The 18,096-nt window shown below is 39.9% G+C and overlaps 1 protein-coding gene across 3 annotated transcripts in view; it reads left to right on the top strand.

Moving 5' to 3' along the window:
- Positions 1-826: 826 nt before the first annotated feature.
- tox2 (TOX high mobility group box family member 2) overlaps positions 827-18,096 on the top strand; it is an 86,368-nt gene continuing 69,098 nt past the window's right edge. For 2 of the 3 annotated variants that reach the window (XM_034198369.1, XM_034198371.1), the window contains exon 1: positions 2,972-3,171. In XM_034198369.1, coding sequence (XP_034054260.1) covers positions 3,088-3,171 — 84 coding nt within the window. In that variant the 5' untranslated portion in view covers positions 2,972-3,087. Of the gene's footprint in view, positions 849-2,971; positions 3,172-18,096 lie in introns of those variants that run through there. The other variant, XM_034198370.1, reaches the window with a different exon arrangement.

The following is an 18,096-nucleotide window of genomic DNA, read 5'->3' on the forward strand; positions in this document are numbered from 1 at the left end:
TCACCCTTCCACTTCTTTCTTTTTTTCCATTTACTAAATATCTTACACCCCCTCTTTATTTGATGAAACGTCTTTCCTTCTCTGCGGCACCATTTGCTTTCTGTCTGGCCAATACCTCGTGTAACGCCGCGCTGCAACACAAAGAATGACACGCATTCCTTTCCCATGAAGCCATGAGTGGGCCGGTGCCAGATACCCCTGTGTACTGTATCTGCTGCTGTAACAGTGACTGAGTAACAGAGTGAACAAGTGACAGTGAGAGACGGGCAGAGAGGAGTCAGACAGACAGCGACACAGAGGTACAGGATGAGGAGAAATCGGCGTCTTTGTGACAGTTAACCTCACACGCTTGGATTCAGGACAGGCTGAGTTGGCAGCTGATGGCAGATCACCACAGCAAGCCCACAGTGTGACCCATCTGTGCCTGGTATTAAAGCAGCTCACACCCCAGGGCCAGAGCCTCCATGCTGCGTAATAGCTACGCGAACATAGGCCCAGTCCTGAGGGGGCCAACAAGTTACCCACTGGGTTGACAATGGCAGCTTTGGTAACAGAAACACACCGAAAAAGAAAAGAAAACTCCCACATATGCACCAAAAGCACAGAACAACAAGAAATACACAAATTGGGCCGGTATGCGTAACTTACATGTTGCTCTGTCTTGCAAAAAACGAATTAATGACACTTCCCTACACGTATGAGTGAGCACATAACACCACTCCACCCCATTCTTAGGAACAGTGTGATACACATTTGGCTGTGAGTGGTGTTATTTTCCCTCCCTGCACCTATTTGAAGCTCTGGTTGGACATTGTTCTGTGTTTACATCCTGTTGTGTCGACCGCTGCGTGAGTATGTTTTGCGTTTGTCCAGCTGTGTGTAAATGTGAATGTGTATATGTGTGTGTGTGTGTGTGCCTGTAAGGGTCAAAGCTGGAGCACAGTAGCAATATATATATATATTATGTCAGCTACCATGAGAACCTATCTATTCTCAGTGTGTATTCAACTGCCTGCTGGATGGAAGACAGGCATCAAAATGAAATAAGGTAGAAAAAGTATATTTCCGAAATAGTTTAAGGCAGTGGATGGATTTAGTGGTTTGGAGCATGTGAAACTGATTTTTACCATAAATTATAGCAAAGCGTGAACTTCATGGTCTTAATAAGAGCTGTATTACACATCATAGTGTGTTAGAAGTGATGTAAGTCATTTAAATGTTTAACACGGATGGCAAAACTCAAATGTCGGCATTTATGTAAACATTAGTTAGCTTTTTAACCCCGTAGTCTGTTGCCTTAAAATGATCACAAACAGGAAGTCTTATTATATTCAATATATTAAAACATATTTGGCCTTTCTATGTCTGGCCAAATGTGCAGGGTTATCCTTTTTAGCTGTATACCTCCTAACATTCAGCCTGTAGCTCTTTTAATGGTCATCCCTGACAGTCCAGTCAGTGACATTATAAAGAAACAAAAGGGAAATGTTAGATTTTCTCATCTGGATTATAGTCACACTCCAATCATACAAAGTTAATGAGGCTGTTAAGAGCTTGAACCTTGGTTTTCTATTAAAAATGTTTCCCTTTGAGTAGCTTCGGAGTTACATTTTTTCCCCCTTACATTGTATAACAACGTAACACGATACATTATGTATTAGGTATTTCCATCACTGAAGCTATATATACTGTTTACGTGAGTGACACATTCAAACCTGGTATTACATCAGAGGGACATATTTTAGAAATATTCACATTTTCATCAAATTCAACTTAAGATATGGCATTTGTTATATTCTTGTGTTGTATGGCTTATTTAGCTTATACATGTAACAAGAATTACACTGTGGCGGTGGTGGTAGACCAGTAATTAAATGTAACTTTATTACTTTTCTCAATTACTGTAGACATTTTTTGAGCTACTACTTATTTTCTTGCTAAATATCAATCTAATAAAAATATAATGCCCTGTTTTAAATTGAGCCACCAAACGCCATATAAAACATTCAAAGGTAGCTTGACCTTGATCAACTATAGGAAAGTTAGTGATAATCCATGAATAGAATAGCATAGAATAGAATAGTATGGCATTAAAAACAGGGGCCGTGTTGCTGCCTTAGGTACTTTCCATACTTTAAACACACTTTCTCAAATGCTTATTTAGTATTAGTAGTATTCTTTACAGTGTGGTATTGCTACTTTCACTGATTGGAATACTTCGTCCACTACTGTATATTTCTTAAATGACAGGGAATGGACAAATCCATTCATCCAATTTCAATTGATTGGTTGGTTGTGATCTTGATTACAATGTCAGAGATTACAGTTAAACACGTGTATGGCCAACATTTTGTCTACTAATCAGACTGTTAAATGAACTTGAGATAGATTGTTGATGTCTTCACTACAACAAATAGACTGTCTCTCTAACTGAGGAGAGTCTGAGGGACCCCAGTGCTGTCCCTGTTCTGGCCGATAGAGGTCGCAGCCGAGCAGCCCCTCTGTGTCCGGGAACGCATGGATGTGTCTGAGCGCTCCCACATGACAAAGCTGCAGCGCGTCTGGAAACCGGGAACGGAGCACGGGGCGTTTTTGTGGAGAAACCGTCGACAAGACCCATTCTGCACCTTTACCTGCAGCTCAGCTCTGCTCGGCTCGCTGCCAAACAAACTTCAGTGACCGTTTGGCTTTTTATTTGCTCACTAAGGCGTGCAGCTGCCCTTTTGTTTCCCCCTCTTTCCAAGTGAACTTTATAGGGATGTTATATCCGAGCATCACCATGCTGAATGCCCAGATAGTGCTAAAGTAAGTGTAGGACGTGTGTGAACGACCTCTTTTTCTTCTTCTACTTTTTGTTCGATTTAAAAGAAAAAGAGAGGGAGAGAGTTTGTGCAGGAGAGTGTGTGCAGGAGAGAGGGAGAGAGAGAGAGAGAGAGAGAGAGAGAGAGAGAGAGAGAGAGAGAGAGAGAGAGAGAGAGAGAGAGAGAGAGAGAGAGAGAGAGAGAGAGAGAGAGAGAGAGAGAGAAAAAAAAGTCGCGCAGGTTTGTGGAGCTACGCTTTCATGCCGTCAGTCTTGCGGACTCTGAGATGGACGTCAGATTTTATCCAGCTCCCCCTTCAAGCGTGGGTTCATGTACTGACTCCGGTTTGGACTATTACCACTCCAACAAGGTAACAATGATTTCTACTTTACGGACTTATAGTCGGTCAAAGGTGCAGCAATTGGTGTGATGATGCACGCGCATGGTGTGCCATATGAGCAGGAGCATAATGTATGTGTAGAAGGAGCTTGCCTGGGGAGTGCTGCACATGTATTTCCCTCGGGATGAATTAGAATGTAATGAGTCTTGGAGCTGCATTGTCTTTGAACTTTGTTGTATTTTTAATTAGCAGATTGTTTTGAACTCTGTGCAGAAAGGCACACATGACACCTGTTCTGAGCTAGTGCACCCTTTCATTTTCATAAATGTAATGTGTTAATCTGGATAAACTAAGGGCACGTTGTACTGCTGTCCTGTGAGCTGAGTTGGAGCACCCCTCTCTCCAGCGCACTGGAGCTACTGAATACACACACATTGATTGTGCCTTTTTCCCCCTTACTTAAATGCATGAAAAAAATCTCAATCCAACCCATATTATTTAAAATGTGTAGACCTAACTGCGGGAAAGTGCTATCTTATCTGCTCCAAACAGCTACCCATGGGTCAATGCACAATTAGTCTAATACAAACCTGTAAAGATTGCTTCTAAATGTGAACTTGACTGCAGGTTAGGGATCGGGGTGTTTGTGATTCTAAGATGTATATTGTTCAGTTATTAGCTGAACAGTCTGCATAATATTTTGTATGTGTTTCATTGCTCGATAAAAGTGTTTTTCATGAAGAATATACATTCGACTACAGGCTTGGTTAGCTTTTGCGCACACATCCAATCTCATCACTGTACACATAATAACTTTTTTAGGAATAATGAATTCGTCTCCAACCTAAATAGAAACCAATGTTGTGGTTTGCAATTCTAAAGTATCACATACTGGAATTTGTTTATCAGCTATTCTCAACATCGGTGAGAAGTTAGGAATTGCGTTTTTACGCACGGAATCGTATCCAATATTACCGGAACGTCAGTCACTTTTATAAGTAGGAGTAGTTGCAGTAGAATTATCATTTGTGATAAGCTGCCTTTTGAGGAAAAATAATCACCAAATCAGTTAACATCAGTCTATATTTGGACATTGTCAAGTTTACTGATTTTTGCTGATTTTTCTGTTGAATGTCATCATGGTACTGTAAAGAGATGACTTTGTGTCCCCTTCTCACTCGTTAAATGCATTGTGCACTGGCTCTGACTCCTTACTTTGACTGATAAAGGTTTTGCATTTAGGCAAATCTACAACATATGTCAAGATTACAAGTCACATGCCACAAGGCTATTTTGTCATGTGGTCAGGGGTAAAACTTGTGTAAACATTTGGCAGAGCTAGAAGAAGGCATTATACCCGCAGCCATACAAATAGGTTTGCTTGCCTTAGCACCTGGAAGGAGGCCAGCAGGCAGTTAACATTTGCTGATGACAAAGTGAAACATTATAGCACAGTACAATATTTGAATTGTTAATCTCCCCTGTCCATACACACAGTCACCTGTATGTATAAACGAATAACACACACAGACACACACTCTCACTTTGCAGAGGGAGATTTGAATTACAATACATGAGGCTACAGTCATTCCTTAACCCCTAACTTGCTGTAAAAACAACTTAAACCCCAACATGAACTGATCCTAAAGTGGAATAATATTAAATCACATCTTAAATTAGCCTGTTAATGAAGTGATTACAAGCAAAAATATTCTCACATTGAAGGGTTTTTGTAATCTCTTTGTGATAATGTTATAAGCAAATTAAGCACGCACGGTAGCTGCTGCGGATGTGTATTTAAGATCACAATGAGACCTGGCTCTCGGACCGAGGCCATGTCTCAGGTCTTGTAGCGTTAACACAATGAACTGCAGCAGATATCATGATTCTCAGGTTTTTGGCCCGCTACCAAGCAGATTTGGGTTTCAAGGACTGAATCGTATAACATTGTCATTTCTAAAGTAGCATCTGTGACTAAGATGTAAAGTGACATATTATCTGAGCCCGATCTGTGCCGACTACCACACATAACTGTTGAATAATGATACAGGAGCTTCATATGGCGTTTGGCCAATAATTCATCCTCTATGGCAGTTTAATTTGTGAGCGAGATGGAGTTGACCCCCTGGAGTTGCACTATGTGAGCAGGTGTTAATAGGGAAGCTTGCAACGATGATAAAGATAAAGATGATGAAAATATAGTTTTTTGTATTTCACATTCCATATGAAGTTGGTTATAGCTATTGCATGCATGGTTTAAATGTCGTTTTTTCAATTAGTATTAGCTTTTCATTTACCCTTATTTAAATGAAATAAGGGTAAATGAAACAGTCAGAATAAATGACTTGTATGAAACTCACTTGTGTGGTTTTGCATCATTACTGTACAGTAATACATTAACCTAACAGGAAGTGTGTATAATACTAAGTGGGACAGTCCATTTATAAAAGCCCAGCACTTCCTGTTCTAGCAAACACATCTATTTCTGCCAGTGATTATTCGGCTTTTCGAAAATGGCTTTGTGTGTGTGCTCATATTCAAGCTGTTCTCTACCTGAAGGGGTTAATAATTGAGGAACGTAAGGAATGTGTAAGTTGAAACTATTTCGAACTGATCTACCACATTCAGTCTGATGATTGATTGATGGCTGCCAGGAATATGGATCACACTGACAGAATAAGCCATTACCACAAATCCATGAATGCACTTGACCTACGAATTTAGGCAATGGTTTTCCTACAATTATACCTTAAACATCAACAAAATACAGTCATTCTAAATGTAGGAATCAAAGGGAGTCTAATGTACTTTACACTTTGATTTCCTTTTTCAAACCTACATTTAATTCAATTACAAAATGATGATGAGATTGCGTTAGATGAAAATGCCATTGTACTTCTCTGCATGTCATTGTAAATTATTTCATAAAAGAACCTGTGCATCCACATTTCAGAACAACGCAAAGAACAACACATGAGATGAGCGTTGCTTTTTTATTTTTGCCGTGAACCCCAAGGCGCTGTTGCTCTTCTCAACTCCATCCAACTTGCATTGTCCTGCACTTGCACAATCACCGTGAGTCATCTTTACTTTTCGCCCAAGATTTCTCCTAATCTTTTTGAAGCTCTCTGTATCTTTCCTCACTGAGTGGGAGTCTTGTTTGTTCAGCGTACACTCAGCTGTGTATACCAGCGCTGAAGGCCACTTCTTCGCAAATGCCTGTTTTAGCGAGAGACTATTTGTCAAATGCATTATGACTTGTGCATACCCCCAGGCAGAATCACTCCAGTGAAATGAAGTTGGATAGATTACTGTAGCTGTTCCACTTTCTCCTCATCCCTCTTCCCTCTAACAACATGGTGCCCAAGAGAGAGGCTCTCAAGTAATTATACTGTAGTTATTCTGTAGGTTTATAATCCAATGGTTTGCAGATGTTATTCTTTACATAGTTGAAGTCTGTTCCCAGTTACTGTACGTTATTTATATATGCTGGGGCCATTTTCACCGCAGTGCGGAGCGAACTCTTTAGTGATACACAGTTTGTGCAGTTCTAAGAGAGGTGATTTTTCAATCAAAGCATTACTGTGTATGACTGTATGCGTGCATGTGTGTGTGCAGTTAACGCATTCCTAATTGCTTTTATACCTCGAGGCTGAATGTATAAAACATTTTTAACAAGATAACCGTCGTTTATACCTTGATGCAGGTTTTCCCACATGTTATACTTCATACTACCTCATATTGCATCCTCACATAAATGCACGTAACAAGCAGCTGCCATTCGTCCACCCAAAGAGCAATGAGGCCGGCTTTTGCAGAGCACGTACCAACCCTTTTCAAATGGTCCGTTCCATTACCACCACTACCCTAATAATCACCGTATGGGATACTTCAAAGTATGGACAGGCAAAAATACTTTCCATGTAGAATTCTCAGAATGTGTTTTTTTTTTCTTCTCTTCAAAACATGACTGTAATAGAAACAGAAAAAAAGAAAGAGATATTCCAGCAGTACCTCATTCTGTACACAGAAAACAGTTAATTACATGGAGGCAAGCATTCTTGGGTCGACAGCGTGGACTTGGGGTTTTTCATTGTGCCCATTCATAACATTCTGCTGACTGGCCAGTCCGAGTTGCAATATCCCAACCGTTCTCACTGGGAAAATGTTAACCCATGCATGGCACTAATGCACACCAGAGAGGAAAACACACTCTAAAGCTGCTGGTACTGGGAATACTGAAAGTGGCCAGTTTATTGTTCCAATCCCGTTCCAGGCAGTTAACTAAGAGCAAATAATAGATAACCGAAAATGAAGTCATGGCATGAAAACAATGTTTAGTATTTTATAAAACCCCTCAGCAGTCTACTTTGTTAAGTGTTTTGGTCTAACCATTTTCTGGCACTATTCATAATCAAATCTTTCTGTCTCCCCGTCTCTCCCCCTCTTCGTGTCTAACTTCTTCTCTCATTTACCTTCCCAGCAGCAATGTCAAAAGGTTATGGAGGGAAGCCGGATCGCCTGGGGCTGATTGTGTCTTTGAGTTAATGATAAGTAGCTACAGTGTTATTCTCCGGAGCAGCAGAGCTTATATTGTGTTCTGTGCACAGACTCTTACAGTAGTAAAAAACTGAACTATTTATCATATTTGCCTTTTTAATCAATTGTTTAAAAACAGGAATGGAAGTACATTTTTTAACAGAATCAAAAGGCTAAATTGTGAATACGTGAATTGCATACACTTGAATTGTTCACCTCTCTTGAAATATGTTTATTTGCCTATTTCAGTTACAACACAGGAAAAATCCCCAAATTGGCATCAATGATACAGTGGTTGCTATTCTGTAGATGCACCATAAGATGTCATGGGGAATTCAGGGACAGTAATTGACTGCTAAGAGTACATGCAAGGGGATACTGTACTGTCCATACTGTATGAGGGATTTACTACAGTGGACTCGGGTTTAACCTACACGACAGTGAAGGTAGCAAAGACTACAGTTCTCTGCTCTGTACTTTAAAATCTAGACCAGACTTGACTCAGAGCTACTAGAGGTGTTAAGAGGGTCATAATTCAAGTATGGCTGGAAATAGATAGTATAGTTTATCCTGCCTGGTTAGCTACTTAATCACATAGGTTCATAGAAACGGGCTATTTACGCCAATGATTGATTGCATTAACTGCAAAGAATTCAGTCATGACATTGCATTTTTAAAACCCGTCCAAATACGCATTTGTGATATACTAACGCTATCCAAATACTTTCTATGAAACTATCACATCCCAATCTATCCAGAAAGTCAATTGATTATAAGAAATCACAAAACTGCTTTTAGGGTAAGACGGAGAGCCTTAGTTTTCAGGATTGGTGGCATGCATGGCAATCTGTAATGTAATGTGAAACACAGCCATCCCAAGATGTCAGGGTAATTCCAATTTTGACATTGAGTGTGAATCGAAGCAGCCCGCCTGGCCCAACTTGTGCACCTCATTATATCACATTAACCCTAATTATCGTCACTGCCCCCTTGAAACCCAAATACTACAGTCAGGCTTGACTCCTGGCTCTTCAGCTGGAGGTTGGGTGTGTGTTTCATCCCCTCGACTTGTGTAAAGTAGTCCAGTGTGCCAAGGCGCTTTAAACTGTCTTCACCTCAGGAGGCCAATGGTTCCTCAGTAGCAATAGCCTTGCCCGTCTGTCTTCCTCTGTCTGTCCTCCCCCCCCCCCCCCACACCGTATCTCTCCCTCCACCATTCGGTTTCCCTGTGCTGTTTTATATTCAGCTCTTGATTGGTTGGGGGATGGTGTGGTGGAATAGCATTTGAGAGGTTAGCTGGTTTGTGCAGGGAGGGGGAAGTAGATTTGGGATGTGTGTGAGAGAGAGAGAGAGAGAGAGAGAGAGAGAGAGAGAGAGAGAGAGAGAGAGAGAGAGAGAGAGAGAGAGAGAGAGAGAGAGAGAGAGAGAGAGAGAGAGAGAGAGAGAGAGAGAAAGAGAAAGATGGAGTGAAAATGGAGAGAGATTTTTAGGGGTACTTTATTTTTGCAGCTTGCCCTTGAGTCTGTAATGTCATTCAACGATGTGGAAAACCAAAACGAGCCTTGCCACCAGATGTGTTCCAGTCCAGATAGCGACTTGAAAGACAGACGTTTATTGTTTTAGTGCATTTGGTGTGGTTCAAACCAAAACTGCATGAAATGCTGATTGATGGATTTCACTAATGAATGTGTGTGTGTGTGGAGAGAGTAAGAGAGGGATAGAGAGAGACATCTGCTTCATGTGATCCATTTAACCATTTCTGTTCTTCGCTCTCTGCTCTACCGGGGTTATTTTACAGGGCTACAGTAGCATTTCAAAGCAAATTCATTTTCTTTCTTTCAGCACGCAAATAGGAAATAAAATAACCCCTTTCAGTAATGTTTCGTTTTCATATCTACATAATGTGGTGTTTATATTTCCATAAAGTACACACACTAAAACAATACTCTATAACAAGCTTCAATAGAGATAAGTGTGTATTAGCAATACAAGTGGTTGCATAGTAAGCTCTGTCTTTATCATAACAATAGGCCAAAGTCAATAGAAACACTGAAACTGCTGTGACCTTCTGTTAAGTAACTTTATATCTTTGGTTCACCAAGAGCAACAACCAAACGTATTGTTGATGCTGACATTTAGCATCATCCACATGCGTGTGGTTTCGACTGCAGGTCAGGAAGTGCGCAGCTCAGTCTGCAACAGTTTCAGCATCCCTGCAGTGAATCGCTTGTTTTTAATTATCATACACTAACAATTCTGGCGCTCCCATTGTTTTATTGTTAAGGTATCGCAGCCAAGACAGATGCAACAAAGGCAAATCGTTTTCTGTGTTTTGAAATACAGCAATTCCCCGAGCAAGAAAGCTGATCTTCATTAGGATAATTGCTTCATTTGATTCATAAACAAATAGACCACAGAGTCATTATTCTAGATGCTGGAGATTACGAGTGCATTTATTGGCCTTGGCAGATTTGTGTAAAGCAGGCTTTGCTACATAAATTAGTGTAATCATTGTATGAGAAAACCATATCAACGTTTCACATAAGCACAGACGGAGCTCATCATCTCTGACTTTCACACTCGCAAAGATCTCACAGTTCACCCAACAGTTTTTCATTAAATCTCTGTGGGAATGGTACGTTATAGCCGTTTTTTGTGGTACTTTCATGCATTTTTTTCAGAAAAAGCTCTACATGAAATGGTATGAGACCGCCGTTTAGTCTATAACCAGGAAATGAAACACTAAGGAGAGGAAGGAGGGAAGGAGAGGGGGGTTAATGCAGATTTTTGAGTATGTTGACGGATCAGAGTGGGGACATTTTGACGGGTTGATGGCTTGAAAGATACAATCTAACTTGGAGTAAGTAAGTCTGTGAAGGCACCACATTGCCCATCAACACTGTTGTACTATTGACTCAATCCTTCTTGTAGGAAGGTTAAATGCATTCAATTGAAGATAGTTCATCCAGGTTATAATGTTTTTCATTATATATGATCATAGCATGTGGTTTATTTGTTAGCATTTCAGTCCCCAGGCTCCTCTCTTGATTAGCAGAAGTAAGTCTATGAGCATAGGGTAATCCCATAGATTCCATAGGATAAATGTATGAAAACACTGATAAGCATAGTGTCTGCGCTGTTGAAGAATGCAGCTGTCGGGTGTATTAAGAGGGGTGCACAACATGGGCAAACATGAGCAGTTGTCTTAGCTTCCTGAGGCATGTCCTGTGCAAATAAAACTGGAGATGGCTGGTTCAGGCCTACACTCAGAGACCCCGGGCCCACTGAGTACACACTCTCAGAGACATACACTCTCTCACACACACACACACACACACACACACACAACACACACACACACACAACACACACACACACACACACACACACACACACACACACACACACACACACACACACACACACACACACAACACACACACACCACACACACCACACACACACACCCACACACACACACACACACACACAACACACACACACACACACACACACACACATGCAAATCCAAGCATGTCCACACTCGCATAGCATACATAAACACAAGTGCACATGTGTGAGCACACAGACCATAGAGATGCAGCCATGTTATTTTGGAGACAATGCTGTAATGGTTACTGTACTTTACTGTAGTAATGTCTTAACAGTTCAACACGTTCAAAAAATGGAGTGTGATATCAGTCACAGTTTTATAAAGATTTCATGTTGGGACGCATGTATTATATTAAATAGGAAGAAGCTTTATTTTCTCAGTATTCTTCATTTCACACATTCATTTGCTTCCTTCTCCAATTGTGACGTTTCTTTTCAAGCTCTTTCGACACAAGAAAAAAAAGGGAAGATGGGTGACTAGCCTTATCGCAGAGTGATATTATCAATAATAAAGTCTGATCAAATTGTTTTCACATTGAAAACACACTTTGAGTAACTATAGTTTTAAACAGGCAGTTTGTTAGCCACCAAGGGTTGGTCCTCTGCCGTGTGCCGCTCTGTGCCAAGTGAGTGTGTGCGACTCCCCCCCCTATCACTACAAACCCACAGTCCCCCCAGGCCCCCTCAGTCTAGCAAACCACCTCTGGCACTTTTGGGCTTTGTTCATAATATGTTCATTGTAGCTTTGCTTTGCTTTCCAGGAATTCCATTCGCTGTATGTTGATAAGTCAGTTTTTGTTACTCCAAGATAACAGCGTCAAATAAGAGCACTTAATCTTATAGAAGAGCTTCACCCTGAACTCAAATGTAGATGTTATTGCATTTCTCTATTCCTTTGCCAATGAGTGCTGTATCTGTTTTGGTATTGCAGACTTTTCAGCTTATTTTAACATCTACAAAAATCCATACTAATGCTCCAGTAATGTGTAAAGAGGCTTGGTATCATAACTCATTTTCAAAATGAATGACTTTTGTATCCTCTGCATTTTGATTGTGGATCTACAGTAGCTGCTTTAGGTCTGTTTTGGGCCTCTCTATGTTGATTGGTATGTGATGTGTTGGTGCAGCTGAAAGTGAATGTGTTAACTGTGCAAACACAGCATTGCTGGCACTCCTGGTTTCACTTAATCTTTGACACAAAGGCACTGGCATGTGGCTGGTCTTCCAGACAGATTCAGTCGCAGAGAGTGATAGAGAGAGAGAAGTTAAGGTATGTGTACATAAATACCCATATGTTTTGCATTAAAGACATCTTAAAGCATTTACACTTATTTATTTGTTCTTCTTTATTCCAGCTAGACAGGAAGATTACCTTTTTTGGGACTTTCTGTAAGCCTTCATCCCAGTCAGTTATTAGGATTTCCTGAAGCAAACACAGCATCATGTGACCAAAGCCATGCCTAGTACTTTGGCCACCTCAGGACCTTATTCTGGGTTGTAGTACATGCAGAAGTCCACACTTACTGCCATTTTTGATGGATGATTTATTTGCTTGCCATCCTATAATTACCCACCGGGTAGATGGGAGGACCTCTCTGAGATTATAGTTTTTCTTTGCAGTAAAAAAAGCCTGAGACACTAAACGACTTGGCAGTAAGCTCTTTTAAAAAATATTTTGATGTTTTATCAAGCACTGCAACATTAATCAAAACAGTATTCATCATATCTGCAGTGGTGGAAATGGTGAAGCAAACTCAAGGAGACATTTCAAAATTGAATAGATATATTTCCATTCCATATTTACCGCATTGGGGCTTGTTTGTACTAAAAAGTTACCTGTTGGCACTGACTGTGTTGTTTGCAAGGTCTGACATTTTCAGAGGAAATGCTTTCAGATACATATTGAATTAATATTTTCACATCAAAAGGCATGTTTCTGTGTTTTTTGGACATGGCTCTAGGCTAAAGAATGAATCCAAAATGGAAAGCGGCGACCTCTCTTCAGACTTTGACAGGTTTCTGCTGACTCCAGTCATGGGTAATTACCGTTTTTTTGGCAGGAGAGAGGTGTTAGTTATTTCTAAATACACATCACCTAATATTCGTTTAATTGACTTCAGAGGAACGGTATCAATATGTGCTGATTAAGTTACAAATTGGCTAAAGCTGCTCATTCTGAGAGCCAGATCTCCTTGTTCCTTTTGGTTTGGTTTGTTGTACTTTCTGCAGCTCTGCATAATGACTAGAGTGGAAGATTTCAATTACTCCGAGAAAGTCAAGGAGGTTGTTGAAGTTTGAGAAATACAACACGGGCTGGTTGATATGTAGAAATTTGGAATGTAATTAAATTGGTTTGGCTGCTTGCCACTGAAAAAATACATTCCTTTTTTTCTCATCCAAAATGAAAATGTATAGAGTGTTTTGCTGAAAAATACCTTGAGGGAACAGTAGGCTGTTGAATATTTGTAATACAGCTTGCACTGTGCAGTTGAAATGAGTTTTGAGATGAGTTATCCATTGTGGTTTCCCCTTTGACATTTGAAAGGTATGCAGCTTTTGAACCATGGATTTACTGTAATCTATTTTTTTTCCTATTATTGATGTGTGGTTGAGTTATAAACTGTAAATTGGCTTCTCTGCCATTTCGTTGGCTGTGCCATATCAGAAACCACGAGGCCATGGTGCAGAAACACACTTTGTAATAATGTTTATATATAGTCACATGTAAACCCCAGTTGTTGGTCCCAGTCTACACATGAAACTGTACAACACCACTGTTTACCATATAGAGTGTATGAATCTCTCAGTAGCACAAAGTAACCAATCCATACTGAGTCATGTGACAGACTTCACCAACCGTTCTAATTTGATATTAATGACCGACTGTTTTGTTCACAAGGAAACACATTAGAAAATAAACATTTAGTGACAGCTGCAGGTTTTAATCTACGGTGGTAATTCAAAGTCTGGACATGTTTTTAGATGCACTTTCAGAATTTCAAGAAGAGATAAGATAAAGAGTTTATTATTAGTTCGCATTAGACATCTGGCATTTGATTGATGTTTCCTGTTAAAAGGCTGAAACAAAAGCTAGCATTTAAACTATGAAATTAATTATCCAAATGACTACAAGATCAAAAGACAGTGTGAAAACCTGTGTCATCACTTCCTTGCTTTTAGCTGTGCATAGACCAACAGTAATTGACATTTGAGGTTGTTTTGGCACGCACAAAGAACAACGTGATCTTCTTCTTCCTCGATTGACCTCAGAGCAGTATGAACCACAACAAAAGAAAACAAATGTTATCTAGTTTTTATTAGAATGTTTTGGAAACTGTACAGCTTGCATTAAAGAGATCTTTCATAGCTTTCTTTTTGATCATTTTCTAACAAATTTCTACTAGTCACACTGTAAAAACCCCCTTTCCAATTGTATGAGAAATCGAGAGAGAAAAAGGAAGTTGCGGATAGATTCAAAACCATAAATGTGAGCTGTTTTTGTTATGTGCTTGCTGAGGAGTATTAAAAAGAAATCCAGTTGCTTCTTATCCACTGCTGCCTGATCTGCAAATGGATCGAGCTGCCCAGTCGAGCCCTTCTTACAAAATCAGCCTGGCATGGCGTTATAATAGCTTTTCCTTGTACGTGTCCTGTCAAATCAACTTAGCCTCTTTGGGTGCTATTTTAATGTTAGTCACATAGTCGATGGAAGCAACTACAAGTCCTGTGTGTCGCCTCTTGTCCCCAGAGAGCACAAGGAAATATACTTGTATGTCCTACGCTGTAATGCTTTTCATTACACCATGACACTTTTGGAAAGTGTACTTTGAAACCAGATCCATGCAGCGAGAGAGAGAGGTGTTGAGATGATGACTTAATTAGCGGGATCTACCACCATCCTGCTAATGGCTGTTTTCGGGTTTGTGAGTGCTGCAGCAGCATGTGCCTGTGTGCTCTCAAGCTGCACGGTTGATTTTCAGTCCAAGGCTTAATCCAACATGCATATGACAAAGCCTGCTAAGTGAAACAAAAAGCTGTATATCAGCGGAGACAAGGCTCCTCAGTCTTCTCAATGGAACTGCAAAGATAAAGCGAACGGGCACAGACCCATGCCAATACACCTTCAGGGTATTGATAATTTGTATGCCATCATGCTTTCATGGGCCTCTCCTGCCTATTTTGCATGTCAAATCATATCCAAATAAGTCATAGGATTTGTATTAAATGTTGAGTTCTGTGTTTACGCGTTGGAAGATACTTTGAAGTACAAATATGTGGGTAAACCTGTGTGTGTGTGTGTGTGATTCCAGACATATGGACTGTTAAGCTGTAAAATGAAGTAGGTTTCTATTGTAGCCTTGTACTTAGAAAACAAACATCCTACAGAGAGGAAGAAGAGATGGAGAGATAGAGCTTTATCTGGCAGAGAGAGAAAGAGGCCTGCCGAGTAATTCTGCAAACTTACAGAGAAAATGAAAGAAGAGAATAGAATTGTATACCACACATTAGCAGTGACACATGCACACAAACTAAGACAGAGTCCTCTTTCCCAGGCGTGCATGTGCTGACAGGACAACAGCTCTCACTTTCATTTGTGCTCATGCACCTGCTCACACATTCTGTTATTCTCATTACGCAGAGTGAACCTCGTCCAACATCAAACATCGGTGTTACCACAGTGTGATCTCATGATCCTTTTCAACAAGTTCCCATAGCTAAAGCCAAATAAGTTGTTTATCAGGGCTGTTAAAACCAGCGTTAATGAGATGTAAGTGCCTGCAAAATGACTTGGAGAAATATCCAATTGTGGTTTTTTTCAAGGAATCTTATCTTATCTTATTTATGATATAGGAGGACATTGAAATGTTTACTTTGTTATTGTTTCATTGTAATTGAAAATATATAATACAATAATTAGGTTGGATTTTGAAGAGGAGCTGTCCCAAACAAAATCTGTAGAATACTTTTTGTGGGACAATGCACCCCGGCCGCAAAACAGAATAAGAATCAGAAGAACTTTAATAATCCCAGGGGGAATTTGGATATTCAGATACGTATTTTGCCTTGACAAATATTGTACTTCCAGTGATTAAGATATTCTAGTCCATACTGAGAATTTGATTCATAGCAGTTTTTCAGCCCCAGTTATATTATGGTTAGGGTCAGACAATATTTACTACATTTCAGTATCAGTTTATCATTGTTGAATGAATATCTGTGTGTACTCTTTGAACAAAACAGGCCTTTTAAAAGTGCACTAAATGAAAGAAGGGGTCTTTTAAGCTAAAAAAACGATCAGTTCTGGAGAGGAGAGTCGCCTGGTTTGTGAGGGTTTTATGGTTTTAATCAAAGCGGTGTCCCTTGGATAGCGAGGTGATGGTGGAAAACATATGCGGAAATGTAGATATGGAGAAGTAATCAATAAAAGAGTGCCTGACCTTTCAGCAACACTTCCTCACATTACAAAAACATTCCTGTTGTTCCCTTTACTTTAAAGAGACCACGATGTTTTTTCTGTGGGGTCAGGATGTCGGCTTCAACTCTTGTAGCTTGCTTGTTCGCATTCTTGACAACCCTTCGCAATTAGATTCAATTTCTGCTGTAATGATTCAGAGCTGTTTAGTGTATTTGGCAACTTCTATCACTAAGCCGCACAAACAAACCCAGGCGACAAAGCAGCGCGAGGGGGTTAGCAGGTTCTGTGTGCGACACCGAGGTGACGGCTGAGCTAATTGGGGATTAACAGTTAATAACTGAATGAGGAGAGAATCGTTGAGTTGTGCCAAAGTCTGTGCTGATGTTTCTTTCTTCCTGGTCCTGCTCACCCTTGTTTCTCACCTGCCATGCTGTTATTCCTATCTATCTGGATTCTCATCCTCTGTCTCTCTCGCTTGGATTTCTCTTCTCCCCTTTATCCAACCCTCTTTTTATTCTCCCTCTCTCTCGGGCTGATTCTCATCAGCCTGTATTAGTTGCAAATGCAGAACTAAGTGGCTGTGACAACATTCTCAGATGCTCCAGCTGCCACAGATTTATTGAGTTATTAAAGTAATGTACTGTGATTAAAAATGCTAATTTTCCCTAAATCGTATGCCAGCTTACATCGTTTTTTTTAGAAGCTGATTTAATTACATGGAAAATGAAACAAGGGCTGAGGATTCAATCTTTGCAGCCAATTGCCTTTGCACACAATAATGAATTACCTCATGATACAGAATCATAGTTTGGGAAATAGAAAGTGAAATGACATTGAGATTCTTTTAGATTAAATAATCAGACCGTTTGCACAAATGCTTACATTTAAACCATACTCAAATTAGGTTAGCTTGTTCATCATTTTGGCAATCTACCTCAGGCCGTACTCTGAAAGTGATTGTAAAAAAACAGATCCTTTAAATTCCTTATCTTGCTGTTAAGGTAAGCCACTCAATATATATATATATATACATACATACAGGGTAGTTCTGGTTTAGCATTTAAAGCAAGGATTTTAAATAAAGGGAGAAAAAAGTTTCCCTTTTTCAATATTGTTATGAATTGTGTCCTTGTCCGTTGTGAATAATTTCCTTTCCCCTGGGGGATTTTCAGTGTGCTTTCCTTGGCTCATTTTGGCCTCTCATTATGCATTCATGTATTCATTTTTATATAATGCGCAACGCTGCAGCTTCATTGGCCAAATCTTGGTTGTTTTGTACAGCATTGTGTATGATACATGCATGTTAACATTTATTTTCTTTAAATTCAATGTTTTTTCTCTACTTCAGGCCGTCAGTTTCTCCTGCTTACTGTTATTTTGTAGAATATGCAAGGCCCTCTTTTGAACATCACCGGATGAAATGAGCTACTAAAAAAGTAATTACCATTTGAATAATGAGATAGAAGTTTGTTCCCCTGATCACTTGATCTGCATGGTACTTCTGCTGAGCAACAGATAACCCTGCGCTGCACCGTTTTTCCAGTCTTCTAAAATCTCTAGTGAGATTACCAGAACAACTTTAGATATTGTTTGGATGCCTTCCAGAT

The sequence above is a fragment of the Gymnodraco acuticeps genome, unplaced genomic scaffold (assembly GCF_902827175.1).
Source record: "Gymnodraco acuticeps unplaced genomic scaffold, fGymAcu1.1, whole genome shotgun sequence".
In the NCBI taxonomy this organism is placed as follows: domain Eukaryota; kingdom Metazoa; phylum Chordata; class Actinopteri; order Perciformes; family Bathydraconidae; genus Gymnodraco; species Gymnodraco acuticeps.